This window comes from Silurus aristotelis (assembly GCF_946808225.1).
Source record: "Silurus aristotelis genome assembly, chromosome: 20".
Classification (NCBI taxonomy): Eukaryota; Metazoa; Chordata; class Actinopteri; order Siluriformes; family Siluridae; genus Silurus; species Silurus aristotelis.
The window spans coordinates 5562579-5589783 of record NC_139593.1 but is presented as its reverse complement, the minus strand read 5'-3'; the positions used below and the strand labels follow the sequence as shown (position 1 = coordinate 5589783).

The 27205-nt window shown below is 44.7% G+C and overlaps 2 protein-coding genes across 5 annotated transcripts in view; both read right to left on the bottom strand.

The window, feature by feature from the left end:
- The window catches only part of actr2a (actin related protein 2a), a 15117-nt gene extending 210 nt beyond the window's left edge, over positions 1-14907 (bottom strand). The window contains exons 1-9 of the mRNA XM_083522827.1: positions 14681-14907; positions 12820-12930; positions 5596-5811; positions 5435-5507; positions 4220-4356; positions 3977-4126; positions 3617-3762; positions 3268-3400; positions 1-2316 (exon numbers count right to left, since the gene is read on the bottom strand). The exon at positions 1-2316 is cut by the window's left edge and continues 210 nt beyond it. Of these exons, the coding sequence (XP_083378953.1) occupies positions 2146-2316; positions 3268-3400; positions 3617-3762; positions 3977-4126; positions 4220-4356; positions 5435-5507; positions 5596-5811; positions 12820-12930; positions 14681-14728 (1185 nt within the window). The 5' untranslated portion in view covers positions 14729-14907 and the 3' untranslated portion in view covers positions 1-2145. The remainder of the gene's footprint in view (positions 2317-3267; positions 3401-3616; positions 3763-3976; positions 4127-4219; positions 4357-5434; positions 5508-5595; positions 5812-12819; positions 12931-14680) is intronic.
- Positions 1-26974, bottom strand: part of atg4da (autophagy related 4D, cysteine peptidase a) — a 27184-nt gene extending 210 nt beyond the window's left edge. Inside the window, exons 1-13 of one of the 4 annotated variants that reach the window (XR_014530466.1) lie at positions 26549-26856; positions 22313-22604; positions 21817-21900; positions 21337-21510; positions 20941-21262; positions 20403-20467; positions 20187-20317; positions 19950-20028; positions 19775-19851; positions 18065-18184; positions 17619-17952; positions 15812-17322; positions 1-1539 (exon numbers count right to left, since the gene is read on the bottom strand). The exon at positions 1-1539 is cut by the window's left edge and continues 210 nt beyond it. Coding sequence is in view for 2 of the 4 variants with exons in the window: in XM_083522811.1 (XP_083378937.1) it covers positions 17785-17952; positions 18065-18184; positions 19775-19851; positions 19950-20028; positions 20187-20317; positions 20403-20467; positions 20941-21262; positions 21337-21510; positions 21817-21900; positions 22313-22535 (1443 nt within the window). In the remaining 2 variants the exon portion in view is untranslated. Of the gene's footprint in view, positions 1540-15740; positions 17953-18064; positions 18185-19774; positions 19852-19949; positions 20029-20186; positions 20318-20402; positions 20468-20940; positions 21263-21336; positions 21511-21816; positions 21901-22312; positions 22605-26542 lie in introns of those variants that run through there. The other 3 variants (XR_014530465.1, XM_083522811.1, XM_083522810.1) reach the window with 3 other exon arrangements.
- Positions 26975-27205: the final 231 nt, after the last annotated feature.

Genomic DNA, 27205 nt, shown 5'->3' with positions numbered 1-27205 from the left:
ACGTAATACATCCTCAATCAGCGTATTAGCATTAGCACTACCCACAACTACAGTGCTGACAGCAGTAGCAACAACCACCTCACATTTAAAGGGCCGGTACGCAGGAACCACGCTAACGTCTGTCGCTAGTCAGGGAATATCACTTTGCTAATGATTATGGTCTGATTCAAAGAATGAACTAGCAGTAGATTGTACGGAGTGATACGATTAGCATAACAATAGCAAAAAGTAAAAATAAACGATCACTAATCATACGGAAGAAAAAGTGGGAGATAAAAAGTAATCCTTCATAATTATTTTTTATGATTTTGGGCTTCCTTTATATTTAAAATAAAACAAAACAAAAACGCCTAAATCTACCTGTTAGCCGTTTAAATGTGAGGATAGCTGCGGCTAATATAACCGCCGGATACCACCTAGCAACGTGGCATCCTTATTAGCATACGTCTTTTTCTTTTTCTTTACACTTATTAGCCCTGTACGCTTTTTTTTTCCATCTAGAGCGCACAAAACCTGCTTGTGTACACGAACCGCGCTAACCTAACAAACCGCGTACGAGAAAACGAACCGTATCAAAACAGAAAGTGCGTACGAAAAAGAGAAAAGGGGGAAAAATAACCCTGTATGAGAGTCGCTAGGGGGCAGATTTGACGTGATAAACCGACTCGATGGTGAAGAAGAAGAAGAAGCTGCAGCTCTTAGGGAAATTTTTAAGAAACAAAAAAAAAAGGAAATGCTAATAGGGAAAATAAGCGAAGAGCTAGCAAGACTAGCGGTCGCTCTGGATTAGCCTGCTTAGCATATTTAAACATTAGAGCGAGTGTATTAGGGCAGTTATAGGGACTTTCAGGATGAAACGCTGGGAATATGATTCCGGTTACAGGCTACGTCCTAATCCAGAATCGTTTCTTCTTTATAATCCGTAGCAATTCCAACACCACGCGGAAACAACGATCATTTGTTCCTGATGGATTTAAAAAAAAAATAATAAAAAAGCCCTTTTTTTTTTTTTTTACACTACACAACACTGCACTAGAAACTACAAGGCTAAGAAACGTTGAAGAAATTTGTTCGCTTTATCGCCCTCTAGTGGACGAGAATGTCTATAACAGTGTGTACACTTCCATCAAGCGGAAAAAAAACAATAATAACATGAAAAAAAAAATACAGACAGTTCAGTAAAACACTTTAGATTTAAAACAAAAAGAAAAAAAAACAGCCGATTTCAACCGGATACCCCAAACACATTTGATCCTATTGGCTTCAAAGCGGCGATTTGCCTTTTTTTTTTTTTTTAAAGCACAAAAACAGAACAAAAAAAAGCCAAAAACACCACCACCCTGGGTTTAAAATGCATTTGCTTTGTGAATGGACTTTTATGGAAACATGACATGAAAGAGCATTTCAGGGCCAGAAAAACAACAACAGCAAGTGAAATAATGATAAAAAAATAAAGGGAACTAAAAAAAAAAAAAAAAAAAAAAAAAAAAAATAATAATAATAATAAAATAAAATAAAAAAGAAATAAAAAAGAAATATCTTAAGTTGTCTGGAAATGTCATGAGTATTACAGTCTAGGAATGCTTCGGGAAAAAAAAAAAAAAAAAAAAGACAGACTGCACCTTTAAACACTTTACAGTTCACTTTCCTGGTTGTTTGGCCCCTTTTGTGGCGATTCTTTTATTTGTTGAAGTTTATTATACACGTCTTTTAACCGTTTGGGTGAACGGGGCGTCCTTCAATAAGTGGCAACCGAAATGAAAAGAGAGCGTTAAATAGAGATAGAGAGAGAGGGAAAGAAAGAATGAAAGAGAGATAAGCTCCATTCTAGGATAAATTTTGGCAGCGTAAACAAGTAGTTTTATGAGTGAGGATTTTTCCTTAACCGGTTTGATATCAGAGCTTTAAAGAAGGTCAGAAGGTCGCAAAAATAGGACGATGAGATTCTTTTAACACTTCATATGTGAAATTCAAGTATCTTTATTTTTATTATTACTACAATCAGGTAGAACTGCTTATTTCCACATGGATTCACTGCCAAAATATCACCCTGTAAGAATGTGTGTGAATTAATTCAAGTGTGTTGGGGTGTGTGTGTGTGTGTGTGTGTGTGTGTGTGTGTGTGTGTGTGTGTGTGTGGCGGCTTTATCTGACGGTCACTCCGAGTTTCTCCAGCACACGCATGCCCTTCTCCTGATACTCCTCTCTGGTCAGCCAGAAGTTATCTTTATCTTTCATGATGTCAGCGAGCACGGCTCCGCCCAAAAACACCATGTGCTTACGGCGTGGTGGGTCCTCGATACGGATCTTGAACTTCTACAGATGGATGATCAAAAAGAGAGAAAGAAAAGAAAAAAACTAATTATAGTATGTATTAATATACATATAGTATATATATATATATATTGAGGATGTGCCTCTCCATAACTGCAAGTCGCATCTTGATGCGTAGCCAAGATACGATCAATTAAGATACATATGAACATATAAAGCAGCTACTGATGCAATGGCTGCCTTCCACACACATGCTCTTTTGTTCTGTGTGCAGGAGCTCACAGCTCTACCTCTGCCGTGTTAATCTGTATTGTATGCGGCTCTCAGGACGCAGTGTTGTGACGCGTCATGTTCACAGCAGTTGGTCACTTTCTAAATAATACAAGTAAAGCACATCTAATAATAATATATAAATAAATCGTTTTTTATTATTTTTAAATATGTTGGAGGCGATGCATCGGCGATGCAAATGCCAGCTTGTATCTGATGCACACTTTTTATAAAAAAAAATCACTGCAGCATATTAGTGTGCATGTATCTAAAGAACTTTAAGAACACAAATGAAAAACAAAGAAACTGATATGTATCAGTGTGGAAAGAGTTTCAAGACCATTTTTTTTAAAGCTTTGCGACTCCAGCAAGCTATGGTGAGTGGCGAATCTTCCCAGGAGTGTCCGGAGAAAACAACGTTGGAATTGTGAGAAAATGTCGGAATTACAAGAAAATGCAAAATAAAGTCGCAACTAGGCCATTTTTCCATGTGTTAAAAAACGGGCTTTCATACTATGCCAAGTACCATGATTTTCTATTAACAAAACATTATGAGTTCTTATGAGCTGCTGTGTCGGTTCTGGCGCCACCTGGTGGTGATGGTGGTAACCCCTTCACTTTCTCCAACAAAACCCCACAGATTTAGATTGTAGGATAAATAAAGATGTGTTAAACAAGTGTGTGTGTGTGTGTGTGTGTGTGTGTGTGTGTGTGTACACTAACAGAAAGCTTGTCCACATCTCCTTTGAGCACCCTCTCCAGGTAAAGCTGCTTGAGTTCGCGCTCCAGACGGGAAGGGAGACCAGGATACATGGTCGAACCACCGGACAACACGATGTGCTTATAAAACTCAGCCCTGTAAAAGAGAGAGATAGTGGGATAGCGAAAGAGAGAGAGAGAGAGAGAGAGAGAGAGAGAGAGAGAGAGAGAGAGAGAGAGAGAGAGAAAGAAAGAGTTATATAAGGGCTATCAGGAAGCTCCAGCAGACTCCTTTAGAAAGACGAACGTCTGCGAACACCAGGCTGTAGTTCATGAACAGCCTGTCTGAGCTGCTGTTGTCAAGGAAACCAACCTGGTGTCTATATCGGCTGCTTGGATGGTGTTAAAGAGCAGCTCGGCCACACCTACCCCCTCCACGTTGATCAGGTGAGGCTGAAACAGAGCCTCGGGAGCCTCGAAACGCTCTCCCCCGACTTTTATTATCCTGCCGTCGGGCAGCTACAGAGAGACAGAGAGAGAGAGAGAGATTTAAAAATGAGCTAATTTGTTTTGCTACTTTACATCACTTTCTATACTGCAGTATTCAAAGTACTCCCAAAAAAAAAAAGCCTTAGAGGAAAAACAAGTGGAAATTTAAACCACTCTACTGCCCTCTAGTGGACGCTAAATCCAACATCAACATGTGTGCGTGTGTGTCTGTGTGTGGGCTCACAGTGTAAGACTCGACCAGCACGGTGGTCTCCAGAGCAAGTTTCTGCTCCTGTTCAATATTGTAGCCCACGTAGCACAGCTTCTCCTTCATCATCCTCACTGTCTCGAAGTCAGCCGAGTGGTTGAAGGCATAACCTCGTAGCAACAGCAACTACACAAAATAACACACAAATATACACAAGGGGGAGCTCAAGAGAAGGACTGATTGGGTGGACTTGTACCTTGTGTGTGTGCGTGTCCGTACCTTGATGAGGTAGCGTGTGATATCTCGGCCAGCAATGTCCAGTCGTCTTGTGAGGTGAGGCAGAGAGAAGCCCTCATACACCGGGCAGATATGAGTCACACCATCACCAGAGTCTACAACCACACCAGTGAGCAGGCCTACACACACACACACACACACACACACACACACACACACAAACACACAAATAAGAGACCTGCATGCCACAACTAACTCCTAGAATCCCAAATCTAAATATTAAACTCAACTCCAAACCTTCACCAGAAAACAACACTTTAAATATCTACCCCTAAACTCCAAAACACAGCAGTCAACTTAGAACCCACACTATCTTTTGCCCCCAATCTTTCATCCTCAAGCCCAACCTCAATGCTCAAACCTAAACCCCAACCTCAATTACAATGCTCAACCCCAACCTTAATATTTAAAACCACACTGCTACCTTCAAATCCAACTCTAAAAATCCAAACACCCAAACCCGAATGCTCAAACCTCAAGCAAACCAAAATGTTACCCCAGCCCCAAAATTCAATGCTCAACCCTTAACCCAAATGGTCAACCCCTCAACCTCAATAGTCAAACCCCAACCCCAGTGCTTAACCCTCAACCACAACCCCAATGCTTAAACTTTAACCCCAAACTCAATATGCAACCCTCAACCCCAATGTTTAACCCTCAACCCCCCAATGATCAACCCTCAACTGTCAACCCCAATGCTCCACCCAAAACCCAATCCACAACTCCAACCTCAATACTTAACCCCAACCCTGGACCCTTCACCACAGCCTTCAGATCTAACAGTAGTCCCCAACACCTAACTCCAATCTTTAAGCCTAAACATCAACCCAGACCATCGAATCAACCTTTTAACCCCAAACCCAACCTTTTACCCTCATCCAAATCTAAATACACTATACTACACCCCAACTACACATTTAACCCTCAAATCGAAATCTACATCTCACACTTCATATACCAGAAAAGGCGTCTATTTGTTGCCTGCAGAAGCACAGCTGATTCCACTTGATCTTGACTTTCAATCACCTATTAAAGAGAGTTCCAAACAACGTTCCTTTTACAAATCTGGTGACCCCCCAAACTTCAGACTTAAAAAAATCAATCCTTTACCTCGAATGCAATCCCTCACAATACTTTCAAAACTTAACCCCTTCAAAACCAGTCCTGTACTTGGACCTTTGACAGCTGCCTGGTTACCTTGAGCGTAGAGCGTGAGGACGGCCTGGATGGCGATGTAAACGCCAGCGAACTGGTACGTCTCGAACATCACCTACGAAAAGCGAGGACGCACAAAACTCCATTGAGCACCGACACAAAAAACTTGTCTGATTACTTGCAGATCATGGAAATAGCCATACCTCGATGATCTTCTCCCGGTTCTTGGTAGGGTTCATCGGGGGCTCGGTGAGGAGAATCTTGCAGTTGCGCGAGTCGACGTTGAGCTTCTCCGAGCCGAAGGTGTAGTCCCACAGGTGCTTCATGTCATCCCAGTTGCGCACGATTCCGTTCTCCATTGGGTAGTTGACCTCCAGCATTGAGCGCAGCTCGCTCGCTTCGTCCCCCACCATCAGATCCTGATCGAGCCAAAGGTCACACGGTCACAAAAAAAAACTTGTGTACGAGTGCGCAAGTGTGTGTGCAAAGAAGTCTGCAGCTATGCAGGGAAGTGAGTGTGTAAGTATTCAAGTATGCTAGTGAGCAACAAAGCGGAGATGAAGATGCACTAGTACACTGGGCAGTGTGCGAATATGCAAGGGTGCAAGCATGCAAGTATTCAACTTTGTAGGGTTGCATGTGGACAAGAATCGGGTTTTCTTTTTTCGGGCACCGAAGTATTAAGTACCAGCAAACATCCTGTGAATCTGCAAGTGTTTCAGGATGTATTCCATGCATGCGATCTAGTGTGTGATGCAACAATGCAAGTGTGAGCAGTATTCGGTTTTTAGTAGAACTATGAGTAGAGTGGCACTATGCGCTTTACAAGAAAGTGCAAGACCAGACCACGCTTTGCCTTCTTCCTCCCGCTTTCAGTTCCTCAATGTGGACGAATGACACGTTAGCGTTTCCTTGTATAACGTTTCCTCAGACAAACCCAACATACACAGCCGCAGTCTGTCTGTGGTCATCTTCAAATTTCTCTATACTGTCTGTAGATACACTGTGCAATAAAACTCACATTTACGATTTCCTGCGTTTTCACTGTAGATCTTAATGTGCATACAGACTTCTTACTGCTATTTACATCAACGGCTTCTGCACATGTTGCCCACTATTTTAGTGCATCTTCTCAAGGGATAATTCTATAGAAATTAAACTTGGATATACTTGAGAGCATTAATGTGGGTATTAGAGCAGTTAGAATTTGGTGCTTTGAGGACGATTCTCTCATACTGACCACTGGATGTTCAACGTGAAACCTCATAGCAAAGAACTCAGGATTTAAGAATTAGAATTGTTGCTCTTCACCAAGAAGCCGAGGCTGTAAGAAGATCGGTAACACTGAAACTGAGTTACAGTACAGTGTCCAGGGTCATACAGAAGTTTTCCACAACGTGTTTTACTCAGAACAGACCTCACAAGGGTCCATCAGAGCAGTCGAGTCCTCGTGATGTGCGTCAGGTGCAGAAGCTGCTTCGAAAATCAGACACGAGTGCTGCTGCATTGCTTTAGAGGTTGCAGAAGCGAAAGGTGCACTTGTCAGTGCTCAGACCAGACGCCAGACGCTGCAACAAGTCGGTTTGCATTTCTGCCATCCCAGAAGGAGCCTCGTCTGAAGCTGCTCACAAACAGTTTGCTGAAGACGACATGTCCTGTGGTATGATGAGAATAAGGTAAACATGTTTGGCTCAGATGATGTCCAGCATCTGTGGTGTCACCCTGGTGAGGAGAACCAAGAAAATGATATCTTGCCTACAGTCAAGCATGGTGGTGGTAGCATCATGGTCTGGGTTCTGTGGAGCTGCGGTTCATTGAGGGCTGGGGTTTTCCAACATGATAACAAACCAAAACACACCACCTACTGCTTTGCTGAGGAAGCTGAAGCTGATTGAGTGACCAAGTATGTCTCCAGACCTGAACCCTATTGAGCACCTGTGGTGCATCCTCAAGCAAGAGGTGAAGAAACAGAATGTATCTAACATCCAGCAGCTCTCATTATCTCATTATGGAGGAGTTGAAGAGGATCCCAGCAACAACCTGTGCAGCTCTGGTGAATTTCCTACCCAGGAGGATTGAGGCAGTGCTGGATATCAATGTGCTCACACAGAACATTGACTCTTTGATGTGATGTGTCAATTTTAACATGTTCACTTTAGTTGCCAGTTATTTAGACAGTAATGTCTGTATGTTGCATTATTTATAAAGGACAGTAAATCAGTACTGATACACAAGCTGCACACTGACTACTGTAAAATATGTCCACGTTTCATTTCTACAGTATTGACCTATGAGAAGTTCTGATAAAATGGTGTCTGAAATGTGAGGGGTGCACTCACTTTTGTTAGATAATGTCTATATATTGATCTATATAAAGATTGAGATATAAAGACATTGGAAATAAGATGTGTGTACTGGTGAGGTTGAGATGGTAAAAGGGGACTAAAGCTCTTTATTTAGCTGCACATCTGCACATCAGTAGGATGAGGAACAATGATGCAATCATCAGTGACTCCATTAAGAGTAGAGAACGGAACAGCAGCCAGCGAGCACACCCACACCCACACCCACAATCTGACAGACTGTGACCTTGATATTTAATGCTCTACACACACACACAAGTATACACACACCAACTCATCACATCTGAATGCATGAATAGGTAATCTAAAATACACAAAGCCACAAACAGGAAGAGCGACAAGAGAGAGAGAGAGAACTTCAGTTTCCTCTTTCTGAGGTGTGTCAGCTTCAGTGGTATTTATTCCAACATTGTACTGGATAATGATTAAAACCAGAGCTGTAATAAAACACTGAGCAATCACACATCAGAGTAAAGAGAAAAATAGAAAGAGAGAGAGAGAGAGAGAGAGAGAGAGAGAGAGATAAAGAAAGAGACCTAATCTGTGTGCTCCACCCATTTAGTGATAAAGAGTGTGTGATGATAATATCAGTTCAGAATACTGATTTAACACACTATTATTATTATTACTACTGTATTTACAAGTGTCGTGTATATGTAGGTATGAAGGTGTGTGTGTGTGTGTGTGTTTGTGCGCACGCAGGTATGGTGGTGTGTGTGTGTGTGTGTGTGTGTGCGTGCGCAGGTATGGTGGTGTGTGCGAATGTGTGCGCAGGTATGGTGGTGTGTGTGTGTGTGTGTGTATGTGTGTGCGGCGGGTATGGTGGTGTGTGTGTGTGTGTGTGTGTGTATGTGTGTGTGCGCAGGTATGGTGGTGTGTGTGTGTGTGTGTGTATGTGTGTGTGCGCAGGTATGGTGGTGTGTGTGTGTGTGTGTGTGTGTGTATATGTGTGTGTTCGCAGGTATGGTGGTGTGTGTGTGTGTGTATGTGTGTGTTCGCAGGTATGGTGGTGTGTGTGTGTGCGCGCAGGTATGGTGGTGTGTGTGTGTGCGCGCAGGTATGGTGGTGTGTGTGTGTGTGTGTGTGTGTGTGTGTGTGTATGTGTGTGTGCGCAGGTATGGTGGTGTGTGTGTGTGTATGTGTGTGCAGGTATGGTGGTATGTGTGAGTGTGCGCGCGCAGGTATGGTGGTGTGTGTGTGTGTGTGTGTGTGTGTGCGCAGGTATGGTGGTGTGTGTGTGTGTATGTGTGTGCAGGTATGGTGGTGTGTGCGAATGTGTGTGCAGGTATGGTGGTGTGTGCGAATGTGTGTGCAGGTATGGTGGTGTGTGTGCGAATGTGTGTGCAGGTATGGTGGTGTGTGTGCGAATGTGTGCGCAGGTATGGTGGTGTGTGTGCGTGTGTGTGTGTATGTGTGTGCGCGCAGGTATGGTGGTGTGTGTGTGTGTGTGTGTGTGTGTGTATGTGTGTGTGCGCAGGTATGGTGGTGTGTGTGTGTGTGTGTGTGTGCAGGTATGGTGGTGTGTGTGTGTATGTGCAGGTATGGTGGTGTGTGCGAATGTGTGTGCAGGTATGGTGGTGTGTGCGAATGTGTGCGCAGGTATGGTGGTGTGTGTGTGTGTGTGTGTGTGTGTGCGCGCGCAGGTATGGTGGTGTGTGTGTGTGTGTGTGTATGTGTGTGTGCGCAGGTATGGTGGTGTGTGCGAATGTGTGTGCAGGTATGGTGGTGTGTGCGAATGTGTGTGCAGGTATAGTGGTGTGTGTGCGAATGTGTGCGCAGGTATGGTGGTGTGTGTGTGTGTGTGTGTGTGTGTATGTGTGTGTGCGCAGGTATGGTGGTGTGTGTGTGTATGTGTGTGCAGGTATGGTGGTGTGTGTGTGTATGTGTGTGCAGGTATGGTGGTGTGTGCGAATGTGTGTGCAGGTATGGTGGTGTGTGTGTGTGTGTGTATGTGTGTGCAGGTATGGTGGTGTGTGTGTGTGTGTGTGTGTGTATGTGTGTGTGTGCAGGTATGGTGGTGTGTGTGTGTGTATGTGTGTGCAGGTATGGTGGTGTGTGCGAATGTGTGCGCAGGTATGGTGGTGTGTGTGTGTGTATGTGTGTGCAGGTATGGTGGTGTGTGCGAATGTGTGTGCAGGTATGGTGGTGTGTGCGAATGTGTGTGCAGGTATGGTGGTGTGTGTGCGAATGTGTGCGCAGGTATGGTGGTGTGTGTGCGAATGTGTGCGCAGGTATGGTGGTGTGTGTGCGAATGTGTGCGCAGGTATGGTGGTGTGTGTGCGAATGTGTGTGCAGGTATGGTGGTGTGTGTGTGTGTGTGTGTGTGTGTGTATGTGTGTGCGCGCAGGTATGGTGGTGTGTGTGTGTGTGTGTGTGTGTGTATGTGTGTGTGCGCAGGTATGGTGGTGTGTGTGTGTGTGTGTGTATGTGTGTGTTCGCAGGTATGGTGGTGTGTGTGTGTGTGCGCAGGTATGGTGGTGTGTGTGTGTGTGCGCAGGTATGGTGGTGTGTGTGTGTGTGTGTGTGTGTATGTGTGTGTGCGCAGGTATGGTGGTGTGTGTGTGTATGTGTGTGCAGGTATGGTGGTATGTGTGAGTGTGCGCGCGCAGGTATGGTGGTGTGTGTGTGTGTGTGTGTGTGTGTGTGCGCGCAGGTATGGTGGTGTGTGTGTGTATGTGTGTGCAGGTATGGTGGTGTGTGCGAATGTGTGTGCAGGTATGGTGGTGTGTGCGAATGTGTGTGCAGGTATGGTGGTGTGTGCGAATGTGTGTGCAGGTATGGTGGTGTGTGTGCGAATGTGTGTGCAGGTATGGTGGTGTGTGTGCGAATGTGTGCGCAGGTATGGTGGTGTGTGTGCGAATGTGTGCGCAGGTATGGTGGTGTGTGTGCGTGTGTGTGTGTATGTGTGTGCGCGCAGGTATGGTGGTGTGTGTGTGTGTGTGTGTGTGTGTGTGTGTGTGTGTGTGTGTGTATGTGTGTGTGCGCAGGTATGGTGGTGTGTGTGTGTGTGTGTGTGCAGGTATGGTGGTGTGTGTGTGTGTGTGTGTGCAGGTATGGTGGTGTGTGTGTGTATGTGTGTGCAGGTATGGTGGTGTGTGTGTGTATGTGTGTGCAGGTATGGTGGTGTGTGTGTGTATGTGTGTGCAGGTATGGTGGTGTGTGTGTGTATGTGTGTGCAGGTATGGTGGTGTGTGTGTGTATGTGTGTGCAGGTATGGTGGTGTGTGTGTGTATGTGTGTGCAGGTATGGTGGTGTGTGCGAATGTGTGCGCAGGTATGGTGGTGTGTGTGAATGTGTGCGCAGGTATGGTGGTGTGTGTGAATGTGTGCGCAGGTATGGTGGTGTGTGTGTGTGTGTGTGTGTGTGTGTGTGCGCGCAGGTATGGTGGTGTGTGTGTGTGTGTGTGTGTGTGTATGTGTGTGTGCGCAGGTATGGTGGTGTGTGCGAATGTGTGTGCAGGTATGGTGGTGTGTGCGAATGTGTGTGCAGGTATGGTGGTGTGTGTGCGAATGTGTGCGCAGGTATGGTGGTGTGTGTGTGTGTGTGTTTGTGTGTGTGTGTGTGTGTGTGTACGTGTGTGCGCGCAGGTATGGTGGTGTGTGTGTGTGTGTGTGTGTGTGTGTGTGTGTGTGTGTGTGTGTGTATGTGTGTGTGCGCAGGTATGGTGGTGTGTGTGTGTATGTGTGTGCAGGTATGGTGGTGTGTGTGTGTATGTGTGTGCAGGTATGGTGGTGTGTGCGAATGTGTGTGCAGGTATGGTGGTGTGTGTGTGTGTATGTGTGTGCAGGTATGGTGGTGTGTGTGTGTGTATGTGTGTGCAGGTATGGTGGTGTGTGTGTGTGTATGTGTGTGCAGGTATGGTGGTGTGTGCGAATGTGTGCGCAGGTATGGTGGTGTGTGTGTGTGTATGTGTGTGCAGGTATGGTGGTGTGTGCGAATGTGTGTGCAGGTATGGTGGTGTGTGTGCGAATGTGTGCGCAGGTATGGTGGTGTGTGTGCGAATGTGTGCGCAGGTATGGTGGTGTGTGTGCGAATGTGTGCGCAGGTATGGTGGTGTGTGTGTGTGTGTGTGTGTGTGTATGTGTGTGCGCGCAGGTATGGTGGTGTGTGTGTGTGTGTGTGTGTGTGTGTGTATGTGTGTGTGCGCAGGTATGGTGGTGTGTGTGTGTATGTGTGTGCAGGTATGGTGGTATGTGTGTGTATGTATGTGCAGGTATGGTGGTGTGTGCGAATGTGTGTGCAGGTATGGTGGTGTGTGCGAATGTGTGCGCAGGTATGGTGGTGTGTGTGTGTGTGTGTGTATGTGTGTGCGCGCAGGTATGGTGGTGTGTGTGTGTGTGTGTGTGTATGTGTGTGTGCGCAGGTATGGTGGTGTGTGTGTGTATGTGTGTGCAGGTATGGTGGTATGTGTGTGTATGTATGCGCAGGTATGGTGGTGTGTGCGTGTGTGTGTGTGTGTGTGTGCGCGCAGGTATGGTGGTGTGTGTGTGTGTGTGTGCGCAGGTATGGTGGTGTGTGTGTGTGTGTGTGTGTATGTGTGTGTGCGCAGGTATGGTGGTGTGTGTGTGTGTGTGTGTGTGTGCAGGTATGGTGGTATGTGTGTGTATGTATGTGCAGGTATGGTGGTGTGTGTGTGTGTGTGTGTGTGTGTGTATGTGTGTGTGCGCAGGTATGGTGGTGTGTGTGTGTATGTGTGTGCAGGTATGGTGTGTGTGTGTATGTATGTGCAGGTATGGTGGTGTGTGCGAATGTGTGTGCAGGTATGGTGGTGTGTGTGTGTGTGTGTGTGTGTGTGTATGTGTGTGTGCGCAGGTATGGTGGTGTGTGTGTGTATGTGTGTGCAGGTATGGTGGTGTGTGCGAATGTGTGTGCAGGTATGGTGGTGTGTGCGAATGTGTGCGCAGGTATGGTGGTGTGTGTGTGTGTGTGTGTATGTGTGTGCGCGCAGGTATGGTGGTGTGTGTGTGTGTGTGTGTGTATGTGCGCAGGTATGGTGGTGTGTGTGTGTATGTGTGTGCAGGTATGGTGGTATGTGTGAGTGTGTGTGTGTGTGTGAGTTATTACCTTGATTTCGATGTTGCCCACTTTGGCAGTAGAGCGGATGATTGGTCGCCCCACCAGTGCAGGGAAAATGTGCTCTGGAAAATTGGAGCCGGCATACCCACACTTCACAAACTGAGAGAGGGAGAAAAGAGAAGAAACACAGTCAGGGTCATTACATCCAATTCAAACGCTTACATTTAACAAATAAGATGCATTTATTTACTGCGCAGTAAAGTCTCACACACACACACGCACACACACACACACACACACACACACACACACACACACACACACACACACACACACACAGCTCTGTTCTATTCTAACTCTCTTATTAAATCAGGTCAATATTCGCCTACTTTTGATCATCACAGAGTACAAAGTGAAGCCCCTGGTAGGGAAGTTGATCTCCTCCTGTCTGACCCTGGGCTTCTTACAGCCAGGTTATGGCTTCATGTGCATAAGTAAAAGTTTCTCCAATCAGGTTTTTCCGCCCGCCCTCAGACTTCATCCATACTGACCGCAGGTTCCTACTGGCCAGCCCTAGGTGTGTATCACCTGCCCTAATGCTTCACCCTTCCCCATCTCAGGCTTCTCCCACCCTCAGCCCAACCTCAGACCTGGCCAGTCTCAGGCTTTTCTTACACAGCCACCAGGTATCTCGTGCCTATGAGAAGTTTCAACCCGCAAACAGAATTACGGAGGTGTGATCTGAATGGTGCACACAGAACCAACACAAAGCTCCTGAAACAGAAACTACTCCTCCTGAAGAAGGTCCGAGGTCGGATTTCTGACCTCCTTTCTGAGACCGAGGCTTCTGACACACATCTGCACAAGGTTCACAAATGAGTCATGCTCGACATCAGAAACGTGTGAAGCTACCTTCCTGTGTGAACGCTCAGAAGACACACACACACACACACACACACACACACTTTATCTTTAGTGATCTTTAGTGAAAAAAAAGAAGAAACAGAGGAGAGGGTTTGCCGGAGGAACGACTGTTTATAGCTGCTGTAACGTAAGTGACAAGAGTGACTTCCTTTTACTTGTTTTTATATCCTGGTGGGGACACGTTCTTCTTAACACGTCCCCAGAAGGCAAATGCAATTTATAAATGAATTGAAGACTTGGACGTGTCTGCGTTTGGATCCTGGGGTGGAGAAAGGAGTCAGAGAAAAAAGGTTGATTAGACTGTAGATTAGAAAGATTGACTGGATAGGAATAGGGACCTCACCGGGTCCTCACAATGATAGTAAAACTAATGTGTGGTGGTGTTTGTTTTTTATTTTTTTATTTAAAGGAGCATGAGCAGGAAATGAGACGCACCACCAGACCTTCATCATCTCCAGCTCCATGGTTCTCAGCCAAGTTCTCACTTGTTTATCTGGCTGGGAATCAATGAGCTAGCATGCTGCACTTTTTTTCCCCTGATATAAAACACACAATCGTGGCTCTGATCGTATCGTGCGTTTTTCATTAAAAAAAAATAAACAAACAAACAACGTTAATGTCTTTTGCTGACTATCACATTCCATCTGACCAGCCCCAAAGCCTCGTCAGACACCCACCTCTTCAAAAATAAAATACACACCCGTTTTCCGCCTCGCATCATCCGATTGGCTGTGCGAGAACCATACAGAGGACTCAGCCAATCAAAACGCGGTAAGTGGATCAATCTAGCCAATCCTAGAGCCAGAGGCGGGACTTGACGGAATACGAGTGCGCGAACTGACAAACCGACACCCAAATGCTGTAGGTAGGTGATGCACCCGGACTTCCCGTTTCCGTCGGCTGAAAAAATCCGAAGGCGCGTTCACGACATCTTGCCCCGAACCCGCGGGAATGAAGAAGAGAATACGAGAGTGCGCGCACTTACCCCGGTGCCGTTATCGCACACCACCACTTTCCTGCCCTGAGAGTCCATCTTCTGCCCCAAAGCCCGAGAATCCGCCCTGAACCTGCAGCCCGACTCGCCTCAGCACAGCCGGAAGCCCCGCCCAGCTTCACTTCCGCATTCAACCACACCCAGAAGACTTTGCACAAAAAAAAAAAAAAGTTCTCTTTAAGACATTAGAAAAATATCAACAGGCAAAAATACAGTTAAAAAACACAAATTCAACACTAAAAATCTCTTACATCTGCAATATAAATAAATACAAATCTAAACAAAACTGTCAAGTCCCCAATAGAAGCCCTCGCTATGCCGGTGTAACTTCCGCGTCTTTCATTTAAAAGCGATGTCAAAATAAAAGTCGCATTAGCGTAATACAATTAGTGACGTAACCCTGTCAAATTTAACGTCGCTATACAATTATATAAATCAAACCAAACCCTGGAAACGTTCAACATCCAATAATTACACTTACCTATAAATATGTCTATACATCTAATAACCGTTTAATAAAATTCTGTCAATCGTATCCTCCAAAGAACGCTAAAAAATTTCAACACAATTAAAACTACACAAGAAAATGTTTTTCTTCTTTTTTCATTTCGGGCCACTTGATCAACTACAGGGCAAAAAACAAGGAAAAAGATTAAAAGCGTTCACTTTTACGGTATTTTGGTAGGCGCCTTTACCCAGAGTGACTTAGAATGAATTTATTCATACAACTGAGCAGTTGTGAATTAAGGGCCTTACTCAAGGGCCCAGGAGCGGCATCTTAACGATGCTGGGATTGAAATTATGATCTGAAGCCGAGTTACATCCCGGAACTACCCAAATCCTCCCCAAAACATCACAGAACCTTTCAAATTATTTAAACTTTTCAAAACCGCCAGAAAAAACATCCCAAAAACCTCTTCAAACCTTGCAAAAAAGTTCCAGGGTGAAAACAGAGTCAGAGATCTGCAACGAAAGTAAGAGCAAACCCCTGAATTCATTCGGATTAGGATTTCCCCATGTGCTCAGCGATACCGAAACCATTCTATAAAAATATTTTTTAGGTTTTTATTAATATTAAACTGGTAACAAAATAGGGTTTCACTTGAAATCAGAGACGTTCACTTAAAAAAAAAAAAAAAAAAAAAAAAAAAAAAAAAAAAAAAAAAAAGCAGACTGAGTAAATTATTAGTGTCAATATCATACACACCAAACCTGCAGCTGGGTGTTTAAAGCAGGGATGAGCAGTAAAGGTGAACATCTGCAGTGTATTTCTCAGGCAACACAATAAAAAAAAAGACAGGACTATCTAATAAACTAATCAGCAGGAACAGCACATCTGTGGTAGCATTACCTTTTCCACATTCAATAACAGCACATACAGAGAAAATGTGATAATATTAATCCAGTGTTTCATTTCATCACAAATCAGATATTCCTGAGATCCCAGGATGAAGGATACTATGAATAAAATTGTCCAGGAATGATCACGAGCTCCGTTCACATTCGAGATTCAGAGGATTGTCGATTAAAGACACAGAGTCCATTATTAATTGTGGTTAATGGGACTGGGATCGGTGAGAGAAGTATCAGCAGCTTGATTTCACCCCCATGCTACATCACCATAAACTCCTCATAGAGACAACAAACAGTACAGCAGAGAACGAAAATAAAACATGTAAATAAAAATTATAATACAAAAAAAAAAAAAAAAGACGACAAACTGTTCCGACATTCATGTGCATAAAACAGCTGCTGTAGAGGATCTTACAGACTGGGCTTCTGAGGAAGAAGATCTTCTGACATTAATTAAACAACAGATGATCTGTTTTTATCTCCTGTAGCAGATTATATTCGATTTAAGGTGAGTCAGCTCTGAATCGTGACTCAGTGATCGTGACTCTTCCAGGGATCGTGACTCCAGTATCATGGCTGACTCAGAAGAACGGCTGACTCAGGAGTCACGGCTGACTCAGGAGTCACGACTGACTCAGGAGTCACGACTGACTCAGGAGTCACGACTCTTCTGTAAAATAATCCATGTCACTGCACATTTCATTTGATCCTCACAGAATGTCCACACTACAGAGCTTAGAAATGACTCAGGAATCGTGACTCTTCTGTAAAAGAATCGATTTCACTGCATGATTCTTTTTTTGTCGTTACAGAATGTCCACACTACAGAGCGAAGGACAAAACACGATTTAAAACACAATTATACGTAGTAATTAAATAATAAAGTTACATTGCAGAAGTTTGTTCTGAGCGGAAAGAAAAATAAATAAAGGATGAGCTTCATAAAGTGTCAGAATTCTGAATCACGTCGTCTTCAGCGATTCACACACGTAACTACGACAATCAATTTCAATGTTCCGATGTTGTCATGGTAACGGAACGACACCACCGTAGGGGGGCGTTCTTAAAAATGTTGATGCTGGAACGAATATAGAACGACATTTGACAGTGGGCGAGAGAGAGGGAGAGGGAGGAGAGGGGAGGGAGAAGGGGAGGGGGAGAAGGGAGGGAGAGGGAGAGGGAGGAAGAGAGAGAAGGAGGAGAAGGGGGGGAGAGGGAGGAAGAGGGAGATAAAAAGATAGATAAAAAGATAGATAGATGAACAAAAAAGGAGATAGAGACTTAGAAAGGAGGAAGAGAGGGAGAGAGAGAGAGGGGGAAAGATAGAGCTGAAGAGAGGAAAAGGGAGATAGAGGGAGAAGGGAGGGAGAGGGAGGAAGAGAGAAGGAGAGAGGGAGAAAGAGAGAGATGAGGAGAGGTAAAGAGAAGGAGAAAGAGAAGAATAGAGGGAGGAAGAGAGAAAGAGGGGAGAGAGAGGGAGAAAGAGAGAGAGGAATAGAGGGAGGGAGAGAGAGAGAGAGAGAAAAAGAGAGAGATATACAAAGATAGATAGATGAACAAAGAAAGAGACAGAGACTTAGAAAAGAAAGAATTTTAGAAAGAAAGAAACGCAGTGCAGTGTGTCGTGCTCTAGTTCCAGCTGCAGTGTGTGTGTGTGTGTGTGTGTGTGTGTGTGTGTGTGTGTGTGTGTGTGTGTGTGTGTGTGTTTTGAAGCTGCTCTGAGCTCCACATGTCCAGGTCCTTCACAGAAACACGAATCCCTCAGCGCTGTTCCTGATTGCGGGGTCGGTGGGCAGGATGTGTGCGCTGGGGTCCGTGCCTCCCCTGCTGTACCCCTCCAGGCCGTAATCCTGCCCCCTGCCCTCCACGATGGTGAAGATCGGGTAGCGCTCTCCAGACAGGGACAGAGCCTGAAGCAGAGGAAACGTTTTTTGCAGAGAAAACAATCTTCGTAAAGACGAGGTCGCGACGTCCAGTATGATGTCTACAGGGTTCACAGGACGCGTGTGACGTGAGACTCACCTGAGTGACGGATGAACACAGAGACTCAAAGTCCTTTTGAGTGCGAGCGTAGAAGCCCAGAGTGCAGCTGGGATCCATGCGGTTAAAGTTCATCTTCCTGGGAGAGTTACAGTGAAAGGACTGGACGCGAAAGAGACACAGAGACAAAAAGGGATTAAAGAGGACACATCCTTTATACGTCTCCAAGTCAGAACTGTGTAAATATTTTCACGTGGAAGATAACTGTGATTGAATCGCCAGGGGGAGGGGGTGGGTCACGTCAGCATGACGTTTCCAAATTTAATCAGTTAATCATCGTCTGATCTAGCCTGGTCCATAAGTAACATTGTAGTGTGCATGCATTTGAACAGGTTTAAAAGTAATCGGACAATCGCCTGCTATACAGTCCAGGTGTGGCCCCGTTTCCTCTTTTCTTCCTTGTATAATTAAAGAGATTAAAGGTCTGGGTTTTGATTCTAAGGGTTGAATTTGTTTATCCACAATTAAACAATGTGGATCAAAGGAAAGGAGGCTATCAACAGGCTGAAAAAACATCATTAGGCGCATCCTTGCACTTTAGGTTGGGGAAAAAACCACAATCCGATACGTTCTTTAAAAAAATGGGATGCACTAAAAAGCCAAAGAATCTGTTCCTTGGTGGAGAAAAAAAACTCCTTTATAATCTCTCTAAAATCAAGAGATACCTTCATGGATACACAGGGTTCCTACACATTTTCCTTTTCATAAAGGACAGGGACAGAGACATGAGCGTTTTCAGACATTTCAGTGTGGATGAGCAACTCATTTCCCCAATACAGATCCAGAGGTGGAAATCATTCAAATTCCAAACTTTTTCATACTTTTCCTAAATGCTGGCTATAAATACACAGGGTTTATTATATCTAAACAGAAGTGGTTGCTCAATTCCTTGGTTCCTTCCAAGCTGCTACTTGTGGTCCCTTTCAGCACGGCCCTGTACCCTGTTTAAATGTAGAAATGATACAATAGCAAGTGGCTCTGGATAAGAGTGTCTACCACATGCCATCCATATAAAAAGGACAAATGTAACCAAGATTAACTTGTACCACATATATTTGAAGAGAAGATAATGGAAAAGGAAAGGAAGGGCTCATGAATCTTATGGACCTGACTACATGCATGTCCTCCTAGACACTGTGGACTAAACTTGGGATTTGCCAAACTTTCAAGGCATTGCGCTGAGCTTGGAAATCAGTACTCGAAGAAACCAAGACTTAATGGCTTGTGACTGTGGACAAAATTTGGACTCCACAGGCTGGGAGTGAGAAACCGACTCAGACTCTCCTGCTCTGAAACAGTTTATATGCCACTGTTTGGTACTGAGGACGAAACGCTGACCCAAAAACCAGCAAATTCTGCATAAAGTGGAATTCGGCATACTCAGGATACTGTTAGCCAGTAGTACATCTTCTGATTACAAGCAGAAAAATGGAGACATCCAGGTTATCAAAATTGTAATTAGGAAATTTCCACTCGGTTGTAAACATGAAATCTTTACACTCTTTATTCCAGTTATAAAAAATAAATCTAAATGATGCAGGCCAAAAAAATAAAAAATGAAAAAATCAGCAATGGCTTTCATTTGCATACCGGAACACGATTGGCTCTTATTTTTAATAATGCAATAACCGTTTGCAATTTTTTTATGATGCAATAAAAATAAATAAATAAAAAAAATCATCACATGCTTACCTCCAGCGGGAAGTTCTCTTGCGTGACGTCTACCACCAGCTGACAGTAATGTGGATCTAAATACAAGAGCTGCTCATCTGAAGCAGGCAAAGACACAGGGCAACCAATCAGAACGCAGAAATCTAGGCAAAATCTAGCCAGTCAATCGTGAAGCTACCGATCGCCTACTGCTCACCGTGAAAGCCGATGAAAAAAAGCGAGTGTTTAGGTTTCCCACCGATGATCCCGATACAGAAGTCCGACTTTAGCAGATTCTTGAAAACAGAACACATTTGCCACGGTTACAACATCTGCACAGTGTGTAAACGCCTGCAAATTAAGCTCCTCCCACTTTTCCCAATCTCAAGTGATTTGATGTTTTGCGTATCTTTGCCCGAGACTTAAAACCCGGCTTATGATATGCCGAGTTTACCTTGATACATTCGGTGTAGGACTGGTTAAGCGAATCTCCTCCAAGTCGAACCGGGACCAGGATGATGGCAGACTTCCAGCGGGAATCCGGGGACGTCTGCTCACACAGCTGCATCACGTCCCCTTTATACACTGAAATGTGAAAAGGTGAATTATAACACACTATTTATAGGTGTATAGTAAAGGCAGGAAGGTATAAAGTAAAGGCACTCATTACCTGTGCAGTCCTGAGCCACATACACGACCAGATCATCGAACTCCGTGTTCTTATCCACAGCTTTTCTGAAGAAAGAGAAAAAAAAAAAACAAGCAATAAAATAAAAACGTCTTTTTTCGTGATGTGACCGTTTCTTATACGAGGTGATTTAAAAAAGTTTCGAGACTAGTTTTGTAACACGCCATCAGATAGCAGAACAAGGCTGCCTGCACAGTCACAGGGAGCACCGACCTTCATAAATCAGTGTGCCAAAAGAGATCATCCTGTGTACATCAGGAGCTGTGCAATTCTGACCACGTTCCTTACCACGTCCACACCAAGAGGCAGCGCGAATAGCAGAAGGTGCTTGAGGCGCTTTGAGAAGTAAACTTCCAGGACACGTTCCAGACGTGACAAAACTCTGGAAACGCTGTATTGCCGTGTAAGGGGACTATTTTGAAATTGATCGTGTGTGAACGTAAATAAATGAAGTACTTTCTTGTAAACTTTTTGATACCACCTCGTATGCAACATGAGAGAACGAGAACGCTCGGCTCACCGCAGGATGTGTGCGACGAGCGACGGTCCGTACCAGTCCCCCGCCTTCTTCCCAGAGTCCTTGCCCAGCTCGACCAGCCGGTGAACCCCGAAAGGTGCAGCCGGCTCGTCTCCGAACCACGACACTAGCCTGCGGTGCCGACTCTCCGTCTGCGAATCGTCTCCTTTTAAATAGCTGGATGACACGCGTTTCTTGGATCCCGATGCGCTCCATGTAGAGCTGAAGGAGGGCATGGAGATTCCGGAGGGACGAGACGGAGAGCGAGGTCTAAGCACCTCGAAATCCACGTCAGTTAGCTGAGGACAGTCGGGCCATCTCCAGTCTGAAAAGAATCACGGGTTAGTAACGGATACCGCGCTACGGAACCGGGGGTGTGAGTAAGCGTCTGGTGCGTACTTCGAGGCAGGTGATGGAGCATGAGCCCCTGGGCGAGAAGCATCTGTCCGCTGCGCAGCATGCAGCCCCACCCGCAATCTGACGTCAGGTTCGAGCCGTCCAGCTGAGGAAACTCCTTCCTGTAGGTGAGCCACACCCGCGAGCCGAACGCTAGCCGGAAACGCTCCACTTCCTCTGAGGAAACAGGCTTGAAGATTAAAGCGGCAGTTTGTCATTTTATCTTGTCGGCTGAAATGCGATTTTGCAGACAGCGCTGTTAATCAGACGCATCCCTCTTTAGTCTCTCAATAAAATAATAGTTGCATTTATAGTAAAAGAGGTTGAGTTTGTTTCAGGGCCAGAAAAATGTCAACAGAACTTTTTTTTTTTAATTGTTACAGTTATACAGTCTTTAAAAACGTCCAAATGTTCGTTCAAACGTGCTTACAGACGCTTTAATGAGAAGTATGGAACGGAGATTATTACAGGCATGAGGCTCACCTTCACTGTTGAGTATGAAGGACTGTCCCATCAGGATCAGCGGGGACGTTTTGTTGAAGACCGTTTTGCTTTTGACCGACCATCCTTTAGAGGAAAGAAATAAATTAGTGAATTTATGAACACAAACAATATTGACAAAAGTATTCAGACACCTGACTGTTCCAGCAGTATGTGGTTCAGAGTGGTATTAGTTGTATCTTTGGACCCGGTACAATGACATTTTCCCTTTACTTGTACTAGGGGACCCAAACCTGCTCCAGCATGACGATGCCCTAGAGCACAAAGCCAGCTGTATGTTTTACATGGGTTGGAGGACGTGAAAGATCTTCCTGTGACCGAATTCAATCCTTTTTACGTGCGGAAGTTACAGTTACAATCCAAAATGCCTCATTAACATATGGAGTGGCGGACCGCAAGTTTGTGAAGGGAAAAAAAAAAAAAATATTCCACATATCCAAGGAGCGAAGGAATGAAGACATTTGTTTATCTCACGCACCGTATTTGACGTTGTTCCACGCCGACATCAGCTTCAGCTTGAGCTTATCCACCTCGTCCGGCTCTCCGGCCCCGTCGCTAAGTGACCCGTTACCGAAATGCCCCCTTGTCTCCGGGACCTGCGGCGAAGGAGGTGGGGGTGTGAGCCTCCTCCCATCGACGAGGTCATTGTGAAGAGCCCCGCCCCTTATGTACTGAGCGGCGCCGGGGGTGACCGTGTTCATGACTTAGGCCTTGCGCTGACCTTTGTGGAACGACATCAGCATCATCATCATCATCTTCATCAGTGTAAGCTGGGGAGGAGAATAAAGTGAAACTGTGATTCTTTTCCTATAAAAGCACACTCCCAACGTCATTCACTCGCAGAACCGGATTCCAGACAGACAAACACACAGAAGCGGGAAGGCGAGCTGTTGATTTTTCATTTTCTTTTATGAGAGCAGGAAATACAGGAAGAGCAAAGACTCAGAGGATCGGTCACACATGAAGAGTGTTTATTCAGCCCTGAAAAGTTCTTATCACATCTATAAAGCAGACTCAAGTCATTAGAGCAGACCCAAGTCATTAGACACCTTAAGACAGTGTGTGTGTGTGTGTGTGTGTGTGTGTGTGTGTGTGTGTGTGTGTGTGCCAAAAAGGCGTCTCGGTTCCTTTTTCCTTTCCAGAAGCACTAGTGTGTCCAGCTGCAACCCCCCCCTCCCCTCCTCCTTTATTAAGTACAGGACTCACTTCCCTTTTCACAGAAAATGTGTCTTGGGAAAAAGTACAGCAGAGTCATGAACCACAAACGGCATGACAGCCTGATGTGTACAAAATTTTTATATATATACAGTGAGGAAAATAAGTATTTGAACACCCTGCTTTTTTGCAAGTTCTCCCACTTAGAAATCATGGAGGGGTCTGAAATTGTCATCGTAGGTGCATGTCCACTGTGAGAGACATAATCTAAAAAAAAAAATCCAGAAATCACAATATATGATTTTTAAACTATTTATTTGTATGATACAGCTGCAAATAAGTATTTGAACACCTGTCTATCAGCTAGAATTCTGACCCTCAAAGACCTGTTAGTCTGCCTTTAAAATGTCCACATCCACTACATTTATTATCCTAAATTAGATGCACCTGTTTGAGGTCGTTAGCTGCATAAAGACACCTGTCCACCCCATACAATCAGTAAGAATCCAACTACTAACATGGCCAAGACCAATGAGCTGTCCAAAGACACTAGAGACAAAATTGTACACCTCCACAAGGCTGGAAAGGGAAATTGCCAAGCAGCTTGGTGAAAAAAGGTCCACTGTTGGAGCAATCAATAGAAAATAGAAGAAGCTAAACATGACTGTCAATCTCCCTCGGACTGGGGCTCAATGCAAGATCTCACCTCGTAGGGTCTCAATGATCCTAAGGAAGGTGAGAAATCAGCCCAGAACTACACGGGAGGAGCTGGTCAATGACCTGAATAGAGCTGGGACCACCGTTTCCAAGGTTACTGTTGGTAATACACTAAGACGTCATGGTTTGAAATCATGCATGGCATGAAAGGTTCCCCTGCTTAAACCAGCATATGTCCAGGCACGTTTTAAATTTGCCATTGACCATTTGGATGATCCAGAGGAGCCATGGGAGAAAGTCATGTGGTCAGATGAGACCAAAATAGAACTTTTGGGTCATAATTCCACTAAACGTGTTTGGAGGAAGAAGGATGATGAGTACCATCCCAAGAACACCATCCCTACTGTGAAGCATGGGGGTGGAAGCATCATGCTTTGGGGGTGTTTTTCTGCACATGGGACAGGGCGACTGCACTGTATTAAGGAGAGGATGACCGGGGCCATGTATTGCGAGATTTTGGGGAACAACCTCTTTCCCTCAGTTAGAGCATTGAAGATGGGTCGAGGCTGGGTCTTCCAACATGACAATGACCTGAAGCACACAGCCAGGATAACCAAGGAGTGGCTCTGTAAGAAGCATATCAAGGTTCTGGCGTGGCCTAGCCAGTCTCCAGACCTAAACCCAATAGAGAATCTTTGGAGGGAGCTCAAACTCCGTGTTTCTCAGCGACAGGCCAGAAACCTGACTGATCTAGAGAAGATCTGTGTGGAGGAGTGGGCCAAAATCCCTCCTGCAGTGTGTGCAAACCTGGTGAAAAACTACAGGAAACGTTTGACCTCTGTAATTGCAAACAAAGGCTACTGTACCAAATATTAACATTGACTTTCTCAGGTGTTCAAATACTTATTTGCAGCTGTATCATACAAATAAATAGTAAAAAAAATCATACATTGTGATTTCTGGATTTTTTTTTTAGATTATGTCTCTCACAGTGGACATGCACCTACGATGACAATTTCAGACCCCTCCATGATTTGTAAGTGGAAGAACTTGCAAAATAGCAGGGTGTTCAAATACTTATTTTCCTCACTGTATATATACACACACAGTACAGACCAAAAGTTAATATATATCAAAAAAGTGAACTGAAAATGTGTCATATTTTTCAGTTGTTTCACACTTTTTTGTTATGTATATAATTCCATATATAATTCCACATGTGTTAATTCGTAGTTTTGATGCCTTCAGTGTGAATCTACAATTTTCATAGTCATGAAAATAAAGAAAACTCTTTGAATGAGAAGGTGTGTCCAAACTTTTGGTCTGTACTGTATATATATATATACATATATACATACATACATATACACACACACACACACACACACACGCACAATATTGCCAAAAGTATTGGGACACCTGCGCTTTCCGGCTATATGTGGTTCTTTTCCAAACTGTTCCCACAAATATGGAGGCAAACAATTGTACAGTGGAAATCAAAAGGTTTCGAGACTCGCTCCATTTACAAGAAAGTACATTTATCTACGTTCACAGACAATCACCTTCAAAACAGTCCCCATTGCACAGCAACACAGCGAGCCCTGCGTTCCTGCCACTTGTGGAACGTGTCCTCCTGGAAGTCTTTTCGAAGAGAGTCAAATTCTGCTGTTCTTGCCGGATCTCCGCAAAGGTGCCGAAACGGCGAACTTTGCACAGAATCTTCATCTTCAGGAAGAAGTCCGCACGAGCCAAATCGAGATCATGTGGATCGCTCTCCGACGATCATCACGTACGAGTTGCCGGACGGTTTCGACGTCTTCGGGTGTCGAGCTCGTCAAAGGTCTTCCTGATCTCTCGGCGTCTTCCGGCGACGTCCTTCGGCTCTTAAAGCACGCGTGAAACTCGAACCGCCTCGGACGACTCGTTGCAGCGTCGCCGTATGTCTCCGTGGCAGATTTGTCCAGTTTCGCGCAGAATTTCACATTTGCTATTTGTTTGAATGATCCTGAACACCCCATTTGCCCTTATAATAAACTCCACTCTACTGGGAAGATGTTCCACTGGATTTTTGTGGAGATTTTCACTCACTGGGCTATAAGGGTGTTAGTAAAGTCAGGTACTGATGGAGGGGAGGGGAGGTGAGGAGGCCTGGGGTACAGTCAGCGTTCAGATTCATTATGTTTAATAGGGCTGGATAGAGAAGAAAATCTTCCACATCTTCAAACCCGTGGATGTTTGCAGTCACGCTAGAACAGGTTTGGGCCAAACAGTTTGGAGAAGAACCATATATTGTATATATATTACACATGACTGGAACTGGAGACTCCTTGGACAATGAAAAACGAGGCATAAAGAACGTCATACTTTTTATCCGTTTACAGTCACATTCAATGTACAAACCAGAGGTCGGTTTCTATTATATCTTTCTAGCTTTCCCTGACACCGGAGTCTCCTTCCATAAACCCTAAACAACTGGGTTTTTATCCATTTTTAGTTACACGTTTAATTTAATTTTATTATAAGCGGCCCATGCCTCGCAGTGACGTCATATGGCCACGTCTCTAATCAAGGACAAGGTACTTTCCCCTGAAAAGACGTTGTACAACACAATTCACGTTTGTGTGTGTGTGTGTGTGTGTGTGTGTGTGTGTGTGTGTGTGTGTGTGTGTGTGTGTGTGTGTGTGTGTGAAAAATGGGCACTAAGCAGGCATGTGATCTCAGTGTGACTGAATGCATTTATTTTTTACTAAGAGTTGCAAAAAAACCAACAAAACAAAACAAAAGCAAAGATGAAGTATTAGTAACCAGAAAACATATATACATAAATAATACTAGTGAAATAATAATCAATCAATTACAAAACATTTTATCTAGTAAATATTATTACAGAATACACACTTACCTTAATATTAAACCCCTCATTGTGATTGTGTGTGTGTGTGTGTGTTCAGTTGTTAGTAATGTCGGCTCTGCAGTATTAGATGACAGGATAAGGACAGGTGGACCGGTCCCCCTAACCAGCTAGATAACTAGCGAACCGAACCGAACCGGACCGGACCTGACCTCACCTGACCTGACCGTCCATGGAAAGCCTGAGGCGGACCGCCGCTGTCCGCGTCGCCTTCCCGGCCTGACACTCAACAACTACCGCGTACACGTACACACACAAACACAAACACACACATACACACACTCTCTCTCCGCCCTACGGTGTCTATTCACTTCCTGGTTGTGGCCAGGCGTTGTGTTCCAAACCGCTACTTGCGCCCTACGTAGGCGCCCTTAACGGATGCGCTCTACGCAAACAGCGCTTCCGACGCCGCGCGCGAACGCAAGGGTGCCGTTTGGAACACAGCCCAGGTTGTTACTATTAATATGTTATTACAAATGGGCGCGTTGTTACATTCCGAGCTCCACCGACACACACCTACACCTGCTTTTCTTGTCTTTCTATCTCTCTATTCATCTATCCGCTGTCTCTCCGTAAATCTGTCCGTCTGTTGATCTGCCTTTGTGCCTATCTATCTATCTATCTATCTATCTATCTATCTATCTATCT